We start from the raw sequence: 19,785 nt of genomic DNA, 5'->3' as shown, positions 1-19,785 counted from the left end.
TTTGCAATGGTGATGGACAGGGTGACAGACGAGATCAGACAGGAGTCCCCATGGACTACGATGTTTGCAGATGACATTGTGATCTGTAGTGAGAGTAGGGAACAGGTGGCGGAGACCCTGGAGAGATGGAGATATGCTCTAGAGAGAAGAGGAGTGAAGGTCAGCAGAACTAAGACAGAATATATATGTGTGAATGAGAGGGAGGATAGAGAAATGGTGAGGATGCAAGGAGTAGAGGTGGTGAAGGTGGATGAGTTTAAATACTTGGGATGAATAGTTCAGAGTAATGGTGAGTGTGGAAGAGAGGTGAAGAAGAGAGTACAGGCAGGATGGAGTGGGTGGAGAAGAGTGTCAGGAGGGATTTGTGACAGACGAGTGCCAGTAAGAGTGAAAGGGAAGGTCTACAAGAGGGTAGTGAGACCACCTATGTTATATGGGTTGGAGACAGTGGCATTTCCAAAAAGGCAGGAGTTAGAGCTGGATGTGGCAGTGTTAAAGATGTTAAGATTTACACTGGGTGTGACGAGGGTGGACAGGATTATGAATAAGTATATTAGAGGGTCAGTCCAGGTTGGAAGGTTTGCAGACAAAGCCAGAGAGGCAAGATTACGTTGGTTTGGACATGTGCTGAGGAGGGATGCTGAGTATATTGGGAAAAAGATGGTAGGGATGAAGCTACCAGGTAACAGGAAAAGAGGAAGGCCTAAGATAAGGTTTATGGATGTGGTGAGAGAGGACATGCAGGTGGTTGGTGTGACATAGCAAGATGCAGAGGACAGGAAGAAATGGAAACAGATGATCCGCTGTGGTGACCCCTAATGGGAAGAGCCAAAAGAAGATGATGATCTGTATATATTTATATAGATACATATAGATATACACACATCTGTCTGTTTGCAGGAGTGTGTGTGTGTGTGTGTGTGTGTGTGTGTGTGTGTGTGTGTGTGTGTATATGTATGTGTGTGTGTGTGTGTGTGTGTGTGTGTGTGTGTGTGTGCGTGTGTGTGTGTGTGTGTGTGTGTGTGTGTGTGTGTGTGTGTGTGTGTGTGTGTGCGTGTGTGTGTGTGTGTGTGTGTGTGTGTATGTGCGTGTGTGTGTGTGTGTGTGTGTGTGTGTGTGTGTGTGTGTGTGTGTGTGTGTGTGTGTGTGTGTGTGTGTGTGTGTGTGTGTGTGTGAGTGTGTGTATGTGTGTGTGTTTGTGTGTGTGTGTGTGTGAGAGTGTGCGTGTGTGTGTGTGTGTGAGTGTGTGTGCATGTGCGTATGTGTATATGTGTGTGCCTGAGTGTGTGCGTGCGTGTGTGTGAGTGTGTGTGTGTGTGTGTGTGTGTGTGTGTGTGTGTGTGTGTGTGTGTGTGTGTGTGCTATGAACATTTTTATTACTTGTCATCATTGCCTGGGATTGATCAGGAAGCCCTCCCCCCAACAATTTAAATCAAAACTACTCCTTGCTTTTATCATATTTCTTATGCCGCATTTATGACTGTGTTGTTTTAAGGATGCAATGCATTACATTCTCATATCAGGAATTCATGTGTTTATCTTGATAGTTGTTCAAAACTGTCTACCCCCGCCATTCTGAATTTTTTCTGAAGGTGTATTGTTTTCATTGCATTTTACTGAAAGGTGGTTTTCTTTTTTTTGTTTCACCCTTCCTTTCTGTCTGTCTCCCCCTCCTCCACTGGCTCCTTGAATTTTTTAAAATTCTTTTAACAACTATTGTTACCCCCTTTCTGGAAAATTGGCTTAAACGTATAACATGGATGACCATCTAAAAATTCCTACTACGTTTCTGTATATAAAAGCTAAGCCAGTGCACAATCTCAGCTGTTCTTTCATAATTCATATGCAGCCATAGTTATTGTCCAAAAGAAGCATTGATTTTTAATGGTGTTACTCACGCTGTTTCTTCTAATGTACTATGCACTTAGTAAAATAAAAAGATATATATGCTCATCTCCTAAAGGAAAAGTCTGTACAGAAACTAGCCCAACTGATGTGGATGATTTATATAGCAAGACTAAATGAAGTATAATAACATGCCAATCAAATGGTACAGTCCTGTCAGTAGAAAGGGTCATAAGTCATTCTTCTGGGAGCTTCTTTTTTTTTGCTCTCCCTCCTGCACATCCTGGTTACTGGCCTGGCAGTCATGCCCTTTCTTCACTGGGTCTGCCAGCTCCTCTTTTGCCCCTGGATTTAACTCTGGTAATTTCTGGAACCAGTCATGGGCTAAAGGCAACAGGGGGCTCAGCACACCTGAGCTTCCTTCCAAAGGGGGGTCTTACTTATTGACCTAGCCTTATTTTTGCACCTTGTAGTCCAGTCTAAGTTAAGCATGTGCAATGCAGGTATGTGGCATATTGGCCTCCTCCGCAGCAGCTCAGGCAAGCCTACAGCTACCCCACTGACCACTCCTCCTGATGACATCTTCAGTCTTCACTGGGGATCATCAGCCAGAGGTAACCATGAGTTATACACAGTCCTTGGATGGGCATGCTCATCCCTTCCTGCAACTCCATCATTTGCCCTAGTCACTAAACAAACCGGGTTGCCTGGGTCATATTTAGGACTTTATCTCTCTATGCCACCACAGTGGCCATTTGAGAGCTTCTACTAAAAAGGGACAAATATATCTACTTAGTCATTGTAAAACCTTGCTAAAAGTTGGAATCGCTCTTCATCATGATACAATATGCTTAAGAAAGGGACAGAAATGCAAACAAAATATGGGATTAGGTGCAAAACAACCAAATGAAATGTCAGTATGAAACATTATCAGATAAGCTGTATGCCATGTAAATTCAAAATTATGTAACTATTGCTGTCACAGAGCATTGTGTGAAGTACACAATGCACTTATGCATGGATGGCCCTCAGTGACAGATGGAGTAATTATTCTGTACCATTTGTGACATCAGGTAGTATTAAGTGCAATGTTTGAAACCTGCTAGGGTGTTGAAGGTTAACAGCCAACAGGATTAATCTGCCTGACTGGAACTGTAGAGATAATTGCCCTAAGAATGCCCTCTAGGAAAGGTAAAAGGTTGTACCATGTACAGCACAAATCAAGGCATCTCTGATGTATAACTACAGCTGAACATGCGTGGGGTGGCGAACCGTAATTCGACAACCTGTGGTCGCTGATCCTTACCTCACAATTTTAAATATAAACCATGTGATTGTGTAAGTAAAGCTGAACATCCGTATGATTGTGTAAGTACAGTTGAACATGTGTGTTTCAAAACATCATTGATGAGTAAGTACAGATGAATATGCATATGATTCTTTAAGTACAGTTGAATGTGTATGTATCGAATCACTACCGATGTGTAATTACAGCTAATCAGGTGTGATAAAATGTGTTTTTTTGTACATTGCTCACTGTTATGGCTGAACAGGCTTAAAAAAATCAATTTCCTTGTATTCAAGAAGAAGAGCATTTTCCCAAAGGTACGGGGCACACATAACTCCCTGCTTAATTACCACTTTGGAATGACAGGTGAAAACTGACCGTCTTCTCATCATCTGCTAAAGGAATGATCCACAGCAATATGGAAGTGGGGACAGAAGAGTAGCATGTGAGTCTGGGATTGCTGCTTTTGCCGATGTGCCCATAGGGAAAAGTCCAGGTACATTCAGAAAGGTAGAAGAGAAACAAATGAGTGCTTATTTGTGAAAATTGTTTACTACTCATACAGTTGCACTTTACTGTACATGGCATAATATGTTGCCCTTTGTTGTACTGCATTACACTGAAATGTATATTGCACAATGCTGTTTTATACCTTGTCACATTACAGCATCTTATGCCCAAATAATGATGGGAAATTCTAATACAAGCATAACATTTTGTACCTTTTTACAGTTCTGAATGATAAGTCCCTGGGAGGCTCTTACACTGATTGTGAACCAATGGGTTTTATCTGGAGCATGACCCCTGCTCCAGAAGATACAAAAAAACGCAGGTATGCTATAATATATCTACTTCTGCAATGTTGTTTTTTATATTATATAGCTGAGAAGTATTTGATGGACTTTAGCAAATTTGTCCAAGTGAATGAATATACTGTTTACCTTTCTCCAAGTCTTTCTCTGGAAGTAATGTTGAGAGGTTAAAATAAGGGATTACTGCTATATACTGACAAAATCAAGTCAGAAAGCAACCGGTGATATAAAACAATTCATTCTTTAATAATTTATGCATTTATTGATTTGCATTTTGAAGACTTAATGGAAGATACCAAAGTTATATTTCCTCAGGGGTCCACGAAGATTGTACTAAATATATACAGTACATGGAGTGCTGTGATTACGCTGAGTTTGGGAAAAAGCAACTTTGCATTGCATGTAGAACCTTGATTACACTTCTTCTTCTGGCTTTTTCCCTGTTAGGGGTCACCACAGCAGATTATCTGTCTGCTCATGATTGTCAGTGGAGTTTTTACGGTGTCGAGTTGCCAGCCCGGCGCCCAACCTTCCATAGAAGGCACACACATGCACACACTCACACCTAGGGCCAATTTAGATTGTCCAACCACCTACTGCATGTCTTTGAGATGTTGGAGGAAACTGGAGCACCCGGAGGAAACCTACATGACCACAGGGAGGACATAGAGACTCCGCACAGAAGGCACCTCAGCCGAGAATTGAACCGGAGAACCTCTTACTGTGAGATGGCTAAGCTAACCGCTGCACCACCGTGGCCACCCTAGAACTTTGATTACAATGAAATGTTTAAAAAAGATAAAATTGTTAACTCTTTACCTCAATTTTAACAGCATTTAGGGGATCGTAATTAAACCTCATTAAGGACACCCTAGGCACTAAGAATGGACATTACAATATGTACTAACAATGGATAGTGCTGGATGTCAAAAAAACAGTGGCAGAAGATAGAAAAGTTGTTATAAAGCTGTTAGAACTTCACTCTGCCACGGCATGGCCAAGATGGCCAACTGAGAGCCGCAACTGGTGAAAGCTCTGTGACTGAAAACGTTTCTCTGTCAGAAAATATAATCAAAACATTAACATTTGGAGATCCTTGTTAGCTAATTTTATTCACTAATAGATAAGATTTATAGCTTCAAGTTCTTCAAAAGCTATATTTTTTCTGTCAAAATTTCAACTGCTTGGTTAAGAGAGTAAAGACTTCAACATGAATCACTCAAGAAATGGTACCCAGGATTCTTGTGTTAAAAAAAAAAAAAACATACAGTCACTAATATCTAGTATGCATGATGTATTACTTAAAATAGACAAAGTGGACAACGAACTAGAAAGTTTCAAAGAAGAGAACAGAAAGAAGATGGAACATTTAGTAATTCTTATGAAACAACAAAGTTTACCTCTGTTACTATATTCACTACTTCTAATATATTTGGTTTAGATTCTGATTTTAATTTTCTAGTTGCACTTTTGGCACCCAGCATAATTAGAGTCAGCAAGGCCTTACCATATCTAGGTAATCCTGATTCTGTATTACAGCTCAGAAAAATACCCTCCCTTGTCACAGCAATCTGCCCACCTATTATATCTGACAGTGTCATCTGCAGGGAATCCTTAAAGTCTGCCAACTCATTGCACTCCCAAAAGATGTGCTCCCAATTATTGCTTTCTTCCCCGTCACACCTCCAACATTTGCTGTCTACCTGAGGAAAAATTTTCTGGAGTCTAGTTGGGGTATAAAATATCTATGTAAACACTTCTAAGCAAAAGTCCAAAATCTTCTAGATTTTGTTGCATATTTGGGAGACGTACATATATCCTCCCATTGTTTCTTTATGAATTGCTTATCCAGTCTCTTTTCCCAATCCTTTATAACCTCCAAAGATATATTCTTATAGTTATCATGCAATCTTTTATATGCTCTACTAATTATTACTTTAATGGTGTGTCAGTTCTAGATTCTACTAAAAACTCTACCAGTGCTGGTCTTTCATTTAGGACACCCCAATTTCTTTCTCATTGCCTATACTCTAATATCAATCCTTGATAGGGAAGGCAGTCTCTAACCTGCAGTCCAAATAAATTATTGGCATCTTCCCATTCTATTATCTTTCCCTCTTTAGTTATTTGCTCCCAATGCCTTGGTTCATTTAGCCAGTTTTCTGCAATAAATTCCACTGTCCTCTCACCTATTGTCTATATTCCTAATTGTAGTCATCCCTAGTGACAGAATCTCCTTTCTACATTGGTGTGTTGGCTTAGTCCTTAGAATACGTTCTGCTACTTTATGGATATAATATTCTGTATGATTATTGTTATTCTCCTTAAGGATCTGCATCCAAAATTCCAGTCTCACTTTGTTTTTTGAGCTTCCTCCCCTGTTTCATCATCATCCCTTTTCACTTTTAATTATATTTTTCTGCTTGTGTTATGTATAGCAGCCTTAACTGTGTAGCTCTGAAATACCCCTTCAAATCGGGTAATCCCAACCTACCCTGTTCTCCTGGAAGAATCAGCTTATCCCACTTGACTCTTGCTGTCTTCCCCTCCCAAATAAAGTCCTTCAGCTCTTTATTAATTACTATCCATAACTTCTCAGCTGGTTGATAAAATATGCCTGACCTGTGGATAAGACTAAAGGGAATAAAAATATTTTAACTGATTATATCTTACTATCCATATCCATATAACAGAACTTCAAATTTTACAATTTTTGTATTATCTATTATTTAATTTCTTCCCTCATATCCTTAGCTGCTGCAACAGGATTATTGTAATCCATATTCCTAAATACTTCATTTTATCATGTTCCCATAAATATGGGTATTGCTGAACCAATTCTTGTGTGGGTACATAATTTACTGCTATTGCCTTTGTTTTAGCTACATTAATTTTGTATCCTTGAAAGATTTGAAACTGCCTCAAAATGTTCCATGACACTGTAATGTCCCTTTCTGGTTTTGCTGGGTGTAAAATAATATCATCTGCAAACAGAAACAGATTTACTTGAATACCATACCAATTATATCCTTCAATTTCTGAGTCCCTTATTTTCTTTGCCAATGGTTTTAAATATAATGCAAATAACAAAAAAAGAAAGAGGACATCCCAAAATGATAATTTTTAACAATTGGCTAAAGTATTGGTGTCATTTGAAGGGGATCCAGTGTCTGTCAGCCTGGGATGACATGCCTGACAAGCCACGTTGCTTTGCTAGGGATGGCTTGCACCTGTCACCCCTGGTCTTTCAAATATTGGCTAAGGCTCTTGCCACCCCCATAGTGCCTTTTTTAGGCAAGGCTCAAAAGACAAACCCACCTCCATAGACAACACAATGAGTAAAAAACTAAGGGTAATGCTGCTCAACGCCCGAAGTCCAAACCTCAAGATGCACGCACTCAAGGCTCTCCTCAGTATGGAGAATATCGATATCTGTGCAGTAACAGAAACCTGGTTCAAGGCTCCTGAGAGCACCCCAGCACTACCAGGTTATAACTCATACCATGCTTTTCAGGCCCAAAACCCGGACCAAAACACAAAAGGAGGGGGAGTATCCGTATTCATCAAAGATACCCACACCTCCAGGTTAGTGGCACTGCAAGAAGCATCGGAGATCATCCATGTGCAACTAACAGTGAGCAAAACTGCCTTTCAGTTTGTAGCCTGCTACAAATCACCCTCCCAATCTGAGGAACCCCACTTGGCCTTCCTGAGAACACTGGAGAATATGAAGGTCTCTACAAACACCATAATATTGGGTGACTTCAACTACCCAAACATTGATTGGGTAAACTACTCAAGCCCCAACACCCTTGCCCAATGATACCTACAATTTATAAACTCAAACACTATGGAACAACTGGTCACCACTCCCACAAGAGGGGACAACATATTGGACCTGGTCATCACCAACATGAAGACTCTATGTTCCACACCAGAGGTAAACCCCTCATTGGTAAGATCAGACCATACATTAATCTCACTGGACATCCATATCCCATCCCCACCCCCAGCCAAGGAAACCACTGTGAAAAATTTCTCAAAAGCAAACTTCACACTTCTCAAAACCGAGGTGTAATCCTTCAAAACCCCCAGGCTAGTGGAAAATACTGCCCAAACCACAGAATCCTTTACAAACGCATTCTATGAGAACCTACAGGAATGCATGGATCGTGCTATCCCAAATAAAAACAAGACTCACTCCAGGTGTACTCAGTTGCTTACTGCCTACTCAGAGGCGATCTATGCCTGATGTACAAAGCCATGTCTAACCCAGAATTAATGGACATGCTCCACCTCAGGAAATCCAAATCCCTTAGAGCTACACACTCCAGGGACTTGAACCTCAGCACAGCAATAATTAGGACATGTTGGAGGGACAGATTCATATCCCAGAGGCTCCCCTCACTCTGGAACAGAATCCCAGTTCATGTTGGGCAGAGCCCCTCACTGACCCTCTTCAAGAGAAATCTTGACAAGTGGATGGGAGATCGTAAGTTTACCCCCTGGGATCTCTTCTGTGTCCCTGCTAGACAGAGTCACAGTAAACTAACTTTTAAGGGCTATCTTCTGTGACCTACTATACAGAGGCACAGTTAACTGATCTAAAAGGGAGGTGAAAGCCAAACACACCCTGGCTAGGCTTATAAATGTCTTAGGGCAGATAGCCTAGTATCTACCTATGAACCTATAAACCTATGAACCTATGCCTGGTTCCTTTGTTCAAGCGGAAATTATCAGAGAGGACCCCATCCACTTTAATTCGTGTCTCTGATCCCTGATATATTCCTCTAATCAGCCATATAATTGTATCAGGGAAAGCAAATGCTTTCATTGCCCTGGTCATAAAGTCCCAGTCTACTCTGTCAAATGCTTTCTTTGCAGCAAGACCCACCAATAAAAGTGGTACTTTCTTAAATTCTGCTTCCCTCTGGATCATCAATGTTCTGTTAATATTTGTCAAATGTTTGCCTCCCCTCCATAAAACCACACTGATCCATATCTATCAGTTTTGGTATCACTTTTTCCATTCTTTTACCCATTATAGACAAACACTTTATAATCATGATTTAGTATTGAAATGGGCCTGTATGAACCTGGATCCGATGGCTCTTTATCCTCTTTAGGTATTACTGTTACCACCACCTTCTTCCAGGATGTTGGTACTTCTCCTCCTCTTAAATACCGTTAAACAAAACCTTCCAGATCTTTATCAATGTTTTCCCTCCTAGCTTCCAAACTTCCACAGGAATATCATCTATTCCTGGGGACTTTCCTGTAGATTGGTTATACATCGCCATTTTCATCTCATCCCTTCCTATCCTAACTAACTGTTAGTAATTGAACCTTCTCTACCTCTAACTTTGGCATATTAATTCTTCCATAAACATTTCCATTTGTACATTTTCTTGATTTCCATATTTCTCTGCTTTATACAAATTTTCATAAAATTTCCAAAATATTTCTCATACCTCTACAGGTCTCTTGTTATGTTCCTTGTCATAGGCTACCTAAGCTTGGTGACTCCCTTTCCACTTTTTGCTGCCTGAGTTGATGTGTTAGAAGATTTTGTGCTCTAGAATTATTATCAAAAAACAGTTGCTTAATAGCAGTCTTTCTAAACTCATGCATATTATCGAGGTAGTCCATTATTTTCTGTTTAGCATTCTGCAGTTGTTCCTTTTCTTGTTCTGAGAGATTCCCCCTATTTTTCAATACTTTAACATTTGTCAAGCCCTCTAAATGGGTCTATACTATGAGATCGATGGTTGAAAACATCGAACATATGGTCGACACCATATGGTCGATGTCTTCAAATGTCGACCTTATAAAAAGACAAAAAAAAAAGAAAAGAAAACTGGTTTAAGCAGGGGGGCAAGCCCCACTGCACCCCACACCCCCCGCTACTTAAATATACCAACTCCGAGACCGCACTACATTGCAGTAAATGGAAATATCCCCTTAGAGATTTCTGTTTACATGCTCGAGATTCTGAGGGTTCGATATTCTTGTGTCGACAATGTCAGATTCAACATTGTCTGCTTTCAAGAATATGATATCGACCCTCTAAATAATTCTTGTTACTGTTTAGCCATATATCCCTTTCTTTTATTTGCAACCTAGTTTTAAACTCCCCTTTAATTTTATCCACACCTTAGCTATGTTTTCAGAAGATAAATCTATCTTCTCTAGTAGCTCCTGAATTAATTCCACAACTCATTCCATAAATTCATCTCTTTTCAACCAATAGGCAGGAAAGCGCCAGTGTCTCATTTTCATTTCATCACTTTGTGTTTTTATTTTGGTTATTATTGGTGCATGATCTGAAATAGTTATTGGGTGCATTTTAAGACCTTCAATTAAATGCACATGTTCCGGCGAGATATAAAATCTATCTAGCCTAGCTCAGTTTTTGTGTCTCAGTGAGTAATATTTAAATTCACTCCAAACTCTTAGTACTGAAGTCACATCTTCCTTGCCAAACATTTTCACAAATTTCTTCAAACATCTACCCTCCTTTGTTATATTTTCCCTTCTATGCCCCCAGACACATCTTCATTGTTGCAAACCAAATTCCATTCTCTACGTATAAGTAATATTCCTTGCTGAAAGCTGATTATTTCTCCCAAATATTTCTTAAGCTCCATTATAGCAGTTTTAGGGGGGATGTAAATGCATGCCAGTGTAATCCTTCTCCTAGTGAGTAGCCCCATAGTACTATGCATCTTCCATTACTATCTTTTTCCCCTGTTCTATCACTATTGGAGCTCCTTTTGCAATTACTATACGTACTATTTTCCTTTGCCTCAAATATTCCACTGAATTACCATCCTGAAAACCTTTCTTTATCAAATTCACATGTTCAGTTCTTTCCAGGTGTGTCTCCTGTAGCATAACTATTTGCACTTTACGTGTTTTAATATACTTCACTACTCTTTCTTTTTTATATTTATCTGTAAGACCATTTAGATTGAAAGACATTACAGAAAGCATAATTTTCTTATATAGTTATTATTACCACCTTTTATATGCAACTGTTTTTTCACTAAATGTCTACTTCCAAGTTTTATGTTACATGTATATACTGTTCGTTAGGTTGGTCTTTTATACAGTTGTTTCATGTCATATCCATTTGCGCCCATGTCACCTCTTACATAACTTTGTTTTTTTGAAAGCCCTCAAACAGAACAAACAACCCTCCAAAAAACCCTCCTAAAACCTATGAACTTTACAATAACACACAAAACTGTGTACATCTTCAAATATTCAAGTTTTTGCTTCCTAATAAGATCATAAGTTCTAAGTTGATAGCTACACAGACAGGCTAAAGTTAACCAAAAAGAAAGGTTAGCCATGCTAAGACTCAAGGTGCACTCTGTGCTATTAGTAAGTGCTATTTGATTCTTTATATCTTTATAACTCTCCCAGTTGAGAAAATACTTGAATGCTTTCAGTAGACACTTTCTCCAACCCACTTTTCCTTTATCAAATTGTCTTTTAGTGATATGCAAACCAGACACAAAACTGCTAAGGGTACCTTGTTTATCAGAAAAAAGACTTACAATATTCAGTGTTCTTTTTCATTTGCATGCTTTGTAATAAACTTGTTACTGGATAATGCCTAGGGTTTTACCCAGTCATTTCCCTATGCAAGCATGGGAGAAAACACACTGATTTTTCTTTTGTCATACTCTCTTAACCAGACCCTTCCTCTCGCCCCCCCATCTCCTCCCCTTCTTACAGTTGCCACCTGTCCCGTTGTCAGCGGGACACTCACGGATTGAGCCCTCTCATCCCGCTTCCCGCAGTCACCAAGCGTGGGACTTTAAAAGTCCCATTTTTCCCCTTTTCGCGATCGCGAATTCAATTGCCGTGGAAAAGCCAAAAACACTTCCATTTTTTTCCACAGCAATGTGGCTACGTCACTACCCAGACCTGCAGTTAGAGGGATTCCCTGCTAGGTCTGGGTGGTAATGCAGCACAGTAATTGGCTGCAGGGATTGGAGAGGGTGGGAACCTGCTAAGAAGAGCCCCATAAAGGTCGCAGCTGTAGAGTACTACACTCTACAACAGCTGCAAATGAAAAAGATCTGACATTCTATTTCTCCAGCCAGCCGGCCAGCCAGAAAAAAAGCCAGCCAGCCAGCCAGGAAAGAAGCCGCACAGCCAGCAAATAAGCCAGCCAGCCTGCAAGGGAGCCTGCTAGCCAGCAAGGGAGCCTGTCAGCCAACCCAGCCACTACTTGAACATCCAACTAGCCATTCCAGCTGTGATAGTGGTAAGTACATAATAGCATTTTGTGGCTTTAGTTATTTAAAATGGGAATAGTGTGCTTTATTTAAGTTTTTAATGTTTAGAGGTAGATGGGGATGTAGTATGCAGTATTTAAATCTGTGCAGTGGTTATTTTGAGATTTTTGAGTACTATTTTAAAATGGGAATATATTGTGGTTTAATTTTTTTAATGTTTAGAGGTAGATGGGGGTGCAGTATGCAGTATTTAAATCTGTGCAGTGGTTATTTTCATATTTTTGAGTAGTAGTTTTTAAAGATATAAAACCTGAATGTATATGTAATTGTTATTATTCTTGGGGGTATGATTTGGAAACATTACTTTTAAAAGGCTGAACTGTGTATAGAAGTTGTTTATTTCTGTTGGAGGGGGGCAGTGAAATATAAATTTAGTGTGATGTATTTCTATTGTCGTAGCTTTTTCTGGGTATTGTCTGTTTGGAGATCGAAAATGTTCGAGCATAATTTGCACTTTTTTGTATGGAAATGTGTGCAATTTAATGCTGTTTTCAGGAAGTTACGATATACTGTTTGGGTAATTTTTCCTGTTAGTTCCTGCAAGTCCATGTGTATGTGGTACAAGTCTACCTTTTGAGGGGGAATGTTAACAGTTAATGTAATTCATTTATTATTCTAGTAGGTACATGTTGCCAATTTGCTGAAGCTGTTTCAAGATTGTTTTCATTTATACTTGTAAATATGTGCATTTAATTTATTATGCATTTTTAATAAGGTTAAAATGTACTGCTTTGCTTGTAATGTGAATATGGGTGTGTTGCTTTTACTTGGGCCTGTTTTTTGCATTGCTATGCTGGGTAAAATACTCTTAATTGCTATGTTTTGAGGTAAAAGGAGCCCATGGAGTCTGCTGTACATTGTAGTTTATATTACTTCTCTTGCAAGAAGTAATTTTAAAAGTTAAAATGTTTACGGACTTTTTTCCTGTTTTTTTTTTTTTGTGGATGGATGCTCAGAAGTTAATGCAATGTATTTGAGATTGTGCTAAACCATGTCGTTACAGGGTAGTTTGTGTTTATAAGTAGCAAAGTTTGTATTTTGTGTTTTAGTGATGTCTTCAATAAACTTACAATGTACTGTTTTCATTATAATCCGATTACAACCAGTGCTGCTGTTGGGCATGTTCATTAATAGATCATTGCACTGTGTAAATTAGTGCCATACATTCCTTTTAACTGCTGTGGTCAAAAGCTAAATCAGGTCTATGGTATCCACTGTGCATTCTCATTCATTTTAGTGTTTTTTGGTTCAGTGAATGTGGTTAACTTTTTTTTTTCTTGAGGGGTGGGGAGAGGTAGGCATGTTCGGTGGTAATAATAATGCATTTCATTTTCTACAAGCTGTATTAATGTTAGTTTTCAATGGCCAAAATGCCCCCTACATTACCTCATTTACTATTTGACCTTTTTCAAACTGTTTGTAATAACTCTTTTCTGCTCCATTCCTCGGTTCTTTCACATGCCAATGTTTTTCAAGCCAGTTCTTTCATGTGCCAATGTTTTATGAGCCAGTTCTTTCATATGCCAATGTTTTTCAAGCCAGTTCTTTCATGTGCCAATGTTTTTCAAGACAGTTCTTTCATGTGCCAATGTTTTTCAAGCCAGTTCTTTCATGTGCCAATGTTTTTCAAGACAGTTCTTTCATGTGCCAATGTTTTTCAAGCCAGTTCTTTCATGTGCCAATGTTTTTCAAGCCAGTTCTTTCATGTGCCAATGTTTTTCAAGCCAGTTCTTTCATGTGCCAATGTTTTTCAAGCCAGTTCTTTCACATGCCAATGTTTTTCAAGCCAGTTCTTTCATGTGCCAATGTTTTTCAAGCCAGTTCTTTCATGTGCCAATGTTTTTCAAGCCAGTTCTTTCACATGCCAATGTTTTTCAAGCCAGTTCTTTCATGTGCCAATGTTTTTCAAGACAGTTCTTTCATGTGCCAATGTTTTTCAAGCCAGTTCTTTCGCATGCCAATGTTTATCAAGCCAGTTTTTTCACATGCCAATGTTTTTCAAGCCAGTTCTTTCATGTGCCAATGTTTTTCAAGCCAGTTCTTTCATGTGCTAATGTTTTTCGAGCCAGTTCTTTCACATGCCAATGTTTTTCGAGCCAGTTCTTTCATGTGCTAATGTTTTTTGAGCCAGTTCTTTCACATGCCAATGTTTTTTGAGCCGGTTCTTTCATGTGCCAATGTTTTTTTAAACCAGTTCTTTCATGTGCCAATGTTTTTTAAGCCAGTTCTTTCATGTGCCAATGTTTTTCAAGCCAGTTCTTTCACATGCCAATGTTTTTCAAGCCAGTTCTTTTGTGTGCCAATGTTTTTTAAGCCAGTTCATTTGTGCTGTGCAGCAGTATGTTACTGCACCCTACTAACACAGTGTTGGTAAATATGTTGCATATCAGGTAAGTACAGATTCAAGCATGAAGAGAGCAGCATCTTCATCACAGCCAACCAGCAGCAAGAAAATGTGCAAGTAGCAGGACGTTTGGAAAACAGAATTTGACTGGATCGAGAGATGCAATGATGTCAAAGCATTCTGCAGGTACTGCAAGAGAGAATTTCTAGTGACCCACGGTGGAAGAAATGATGACCTTCAAAAACCAGGCACTTCATTTGCAATTTCATCAGATGCTTTCAACAAGGGGAACATAAAATTATTTCCCCTTTTTGTGAGCTATTTTCTAAAGAAGAAGGGGTGGTGAATGGCCTTTTGGATTTCTATGAAGACCCTGATGGATCAGCACAGGCTATTTCACAGCAAATTTCCACATTATGGAAAGGCACTCCTTTCCCTGGAACAGCATTTCAGCTTATGGGGCTGATAATGCCAGTGTGAACTATGGGAAGAAATCTGGTGTGTATACCAGATTAAAAGAAAAGTGCCCATCATGCCAGAAGGCTATTGTGTTGCCCATATCATTCACAATGCAGCCAAAAAAGCTGCAGCACAACTACTGTACGACGTGGAAGTATTTGTAATGAGACTTTTCAGCCACTTCTCAGGTTCGGCCACAAGGACCAGAGACTTGAAAGACTTCTTTGAGTTTTGTGGCATGGAATTTGAGAGTCTGTTAAGACATGTGACAACAAGGTGGCTGTCACTACTGCCAGCCTTTGAAAGAGTAGTGAATAATCTCTCAGTGCTCCAGTCCTGTTTCCTCTCTCAGGGAGATGAGGAGACCCCCCGGCAGATATGGCAGTACTTTTCAGCTAATGAACATGGTGAGAATGAATTGCCTATGCTGCACCAGTACTATTTGCACTTTCTCTGTGCTGTTCTTGTTGATTTTAATGAACATATAAGTACATTAGAAAAATCAGCACCTACTGCCATGGAAACTTTTTGTGTAATGGTCTCTCTGAAGCAAAAACTGCAGGCAAGAGCTGAAGATGCTTTCTTTGGAGGGAAACTTAGGGCACTTATGAGCACATTAGACAGCACTTCTGCTAACAAACTGAAAAGAGACTTCATTGTGTTCTTGGAGACAGCAGTGAAGTACCTGGGGCAGTGGTTTGATTATACTGAAAGCAACTACTTGTTTACACTATCTAAATTATCTCTAAATGAGCCCTTTGCCTTCAGTGACTTGCTTAATGTGACCACTGCCCTGAGTCTGCAGGATGTAGATGAAGATTATCTTTTTAGGGACTACTTGGCAATTAGGCCCTCTCTCGAACAGTTATGTAACACAAGCTTGACCCAAGGAGAGAAGTGGCTGAAGCTTTTCAAAGAAGGGCCTGCACTGACTACACTATATCCCGTAATTATTAGGGTTTTATCTATACCGACCTCAAACGCATTTGCAGAAAGAGTTTTTCTTTGGTGAAAGGTAAATGGACAGATGTGCGAAACCGATGTAGTGTGGACTTGTTAAAAACTGAACTAATGATGAGTGTAAATTACCGGATGAAATGTTGTGACTTTTACTCAAATATTGTTTCAAATCGGGCCCTTCTTCAAGCCATAAAATCAAATTCAAAATACACTTTAAAAAAAAAGTGATTTAGTGTACTAGTGTGCAGTATAAAAGTACTAGGGTGCGGTTTGTAATTTTGTGTTTTTCTTTGTTTAGCATTAATTTGCTAGGGTGCAGTATGTAGTACTAGGGTATGTAGTTTTGTGTTTTTTCTTTGCTTTAGCTTTAATTGACAATAAAAAGTCTTAATTTTATAATTGGCTTGTATGTGGTATGTAGATTTTTTTAAGTTTTCTTTCTGAATAGTAATGGTTGGTTTATGAATTTTTTAACTTTTTAAATAAACAAGTGTCTGTTTAATGAGTAGTGTGTTCTTTAGTCCTTTAAAGTTTATTTATTGTTACAACTGATTAGTGTGTGTTTTCAGTAATAGTTCACTTCATTTAAATGGTTTGAGTTTTCAGTATGCTGTAATGTCACAATGTTGTATCCATAACTAATACTGCATCTCCTTTAACAACTCTGGTGATGTCGTGGTGGGGGTGTAGCCAGTGTCATGTTGGCCACACCCCTATCATGTTGACCACACCCCCATGCCCCACTTTGCCCTTGTTAAAAGGTGGCAACCCTAACCCCTCCTCACTCATTCTTTTTTCATTGCAGTAACTACATTTCTCAAAACTGGACAAAGAAAAAGAGAAGCAGGGCGAACAAGAAAAAACAAAAGCACCTCTTTATATTAGTATCCCCGTTGCATTAAAAAACCTGAGAGAACTTTACTTCAAGTCTAACTGCTTTTGTATTATCTTTAAAGCTGTCACACCTGAAACCCCCTGATTGTTTTCAGGGAACATTATGTCCTAGCCAATTCTTTTTTTTTTCTTTTCTCTCAGCCAATCCACTCCCACCAGGCTGTCTCCATTTATCTTTATCAGATGGTCTTCATGGAGACATGCTGCAGAAATGCTAGGCTCCCTTTTTTTTTTCTTTTTTTGTTAGTCATTACATTGCCTATGTTTCTCAAAACTGCATAAGAAGAAAAAGAGAAGAGGGGAGAAAAATAGAAACACCTGCTTACAATCCCCATTACACACAAAAATAGCATACGAACAAAAACCATGTGACACAGATATGTCAGTTAGTGTTGAGGACTAAAGCTCTACCATGTTAATGAGCTACTTCCTGTGGCAAGGGTACAAAGTTTGAATCCTTCCACCTTCATTTAACTAATGTGTGAAAAAGAACAAGACACTTAACTAGGCAGTACTTTGGAGCAGCTAGGAATTTGGGTCAGTTTCCAGGACTACATGCTTGTTAACTATGAACCTGGAGTCATTTGCCAGTCATTCCTTGTTGCCCATCTAATCTACCTTATGAAATGTTGTGGCAATATCACCAGCACACCAGTTTTTTTTGTTTTTAATTTAAGATACATAAATTATTCTTCATGGGCAGCAGGCACTGCATTTGTAGATGAAGCACTGAAATTCAAAGGTGTTTACCAGCAATGACCTCTGTATTAATCTTCTTCTTCTTTCAGCTTTTCCCAGTTAGGGGTCGCCACAGTGGATCACCTGTCTGCTCATGATTGGCATATGTCTCTTTAATGTGAAATTATTCAGATGACTTTTACTTCTGTAGATATTGTGCATTTTGACTAAGCATATGTTATCAGGTGGTTAATTTTTCTTATGCTCTCATAAATGCACTTCTATTTAAACAGTGCTACACATGGCTGGATATTATGGTATGATGCTAGTGATCTTTATACAGTTTATACCGTTTCATGTTTTCCATCCAAAGCTACCAATAAAGTGCATGCAGTTTTATTTCTTCATAACAGTAAGGGGTGTACACAATCAAAGTGGCTATAACTGCTGGTGGGGGTATGGGGGGGGGTGCTCTCTTTGGATGAAACTAACTTACACTCATCACCTGGACATCTTTAAATGGTCTTTAATCTGGTTACATGTTCTTGGCACAAAATCAAAATAGTTAATTTGTAAAAGCTTCTTTAAACTACTATAGGAAAAGATCTGTGATTTTAAAGTTTAAATAATGTTCCAGATTCTGCTTTGAACTGAAATTCAAATATTCATACAGTAGATAACTAACAGCTTGACATTTTTCTTAGGCATTCAAGGATGGAGTATTATAAACATTTCTAACATTTCTAACATTTTATGGCATGTGTGTGATAGTACTATTATTTATGTTTGCACAATATTTTAAAACATGGAAGATTATTGTTATTAAAAGTGGATAAACTTATTTTATTGGATTAAATTTGCTTTCCATTCTTTAAAATAAACAGGAATCAACAGCACGTAAACTGGATATCACATTTATTTATCTTCTTGTTTAATATGTTAATGCAGGTTAATGAAAACAAATGCCTCTGCACCAGATGTTGTGAAAGTCTCAGTTTGTGATGGTCACATCCTTGAAAGGACTGAGGTGAATGAAATTCTGGCAAGTATAGAGGTGGAACGCTGGTACATGGCACCAGGGGTAACAAGAGCAGACGTTCGCCAGAGCGGAATTGTTGGAACTCTCTTCCTTCCACCAGGTAAAATATACTTAGGAAAACAATTGTTAGATCATCAGGAGAATAGTTATTGTATCTACAACAAACCATTAATGCCACAGTTATAGAAATGGCATGTTTAAAATAATGTTTCATTTACTTTTTTTTTTTTTTTAATTTCTCCAAATCTTTTAGGTTTATAGTACCATGATGGGAATGGACTCCATTCCTAAGTCAAAGTACGATTAAAGTTCATGAAATTAGTGTTGTTTCAATCTTTGATGTCAGCCAGAAATGCTCTTCACAGCACATGCAGTATTGCCCAGTAATGACTCCTTGTGCAATTCATATGGGGTTACATGTACTGGTACCATATCTAAATACAATTGTAGATTCTTTTTTATGACCCACTGCTCCTAATACTATTGGCACTGTCTGTGTATCTTTCTTCCACATTGCTCTCATTTCTGCATGCAAATCCTGATATTTTATGACTTTGTGTCTCTCTATATGCAATACACTGTAGTCACTGGGTGTGGCAGTTTCAATGATCAATGCTACTTTTGTCTTCTTTCATGGACCACTATATCCAGTTTTCTAGCATCTAACTTTTAAACTGTTGGTAATGGGTGATCCCATGTGATCTACACTTCATCATTTTCTATGATGCTTTGTGGCTCATGTTTCCAGTGTTTTTCAGCCACTTCAGTACCATAATGTTTGCACAATCCCAGTGCAACAGTCCCACCACATTATTATGCCTTTCAGTATACAGTCCTTCTGCCATTAGTATGTCACAACCAACAACGAGGTGTGCAACTGTTTCCAATTCTGTTTTACAAAACCTACATTTGTCTTTTTCTCCCACATGTTCAATGGACTTTCTAAATCAATGTGTACATAGCCCACTATCTTGGGCCACCAGTATTAACCTTTCATCTCTTGGTTTGAATTCACCTCTCCTTAACCATTCCTGCATTCAGTCCTGATCATATGAGGTTCTCCCAGAAGTTTTCTATATTTGCAACTATATTTATGTTTTTTCCACATTTCTTCCCTTCTCATCTGGTCCTTCACCTTATATTCTTTCTTTTGTTTT

At 38.8% G+C, this 19,785-nt stretch overlaps 1 protein-coding gene across 1 annotated transcript in view; it reads left to right on the top strand.

The window, feature by feature from the left end:
* The window catches only part of LOC122815992 (bile acid-CoA:amino acid N-acyltransferase-like), a 351,946-nt gene that overhangs the window by 90,579 nt on the left and 241,582 nt on the right, over positions 1-19,785 (top strand). Inside the window, exons 3-4 of the mRNA XM_044088870.1 lie at positions 3,866-3,965; positions 18,538-18,728. Of these exons, the coding sequence (XP_043944805.1) occupies positions 3,866-3,965; positions 18,538-18,728 (291 nt within the window). The remainder of the gene's footprint in view (positions 1-3,865; positions 3,966-18,537; positions 18,729-19,785) is intronic.

Source organism: Protopterus annectens, chromosome 11.part0 (genome assembly GCF_019279795.1).
Source record: "Protopterus annectens isolate FY-2018-M chromosome 11.part0, PAN1.0, whole genome shotgun sequence".
Classification (NCBI taxonomy): Eukaryota; Metazoa; Chordata; order Ceratodontiformes; family Protopteridae; genus Protopterus; species Protopterus annectens.
This window is presented reverse-complemented; position numbering and strand designations above follow the sequence as displayed.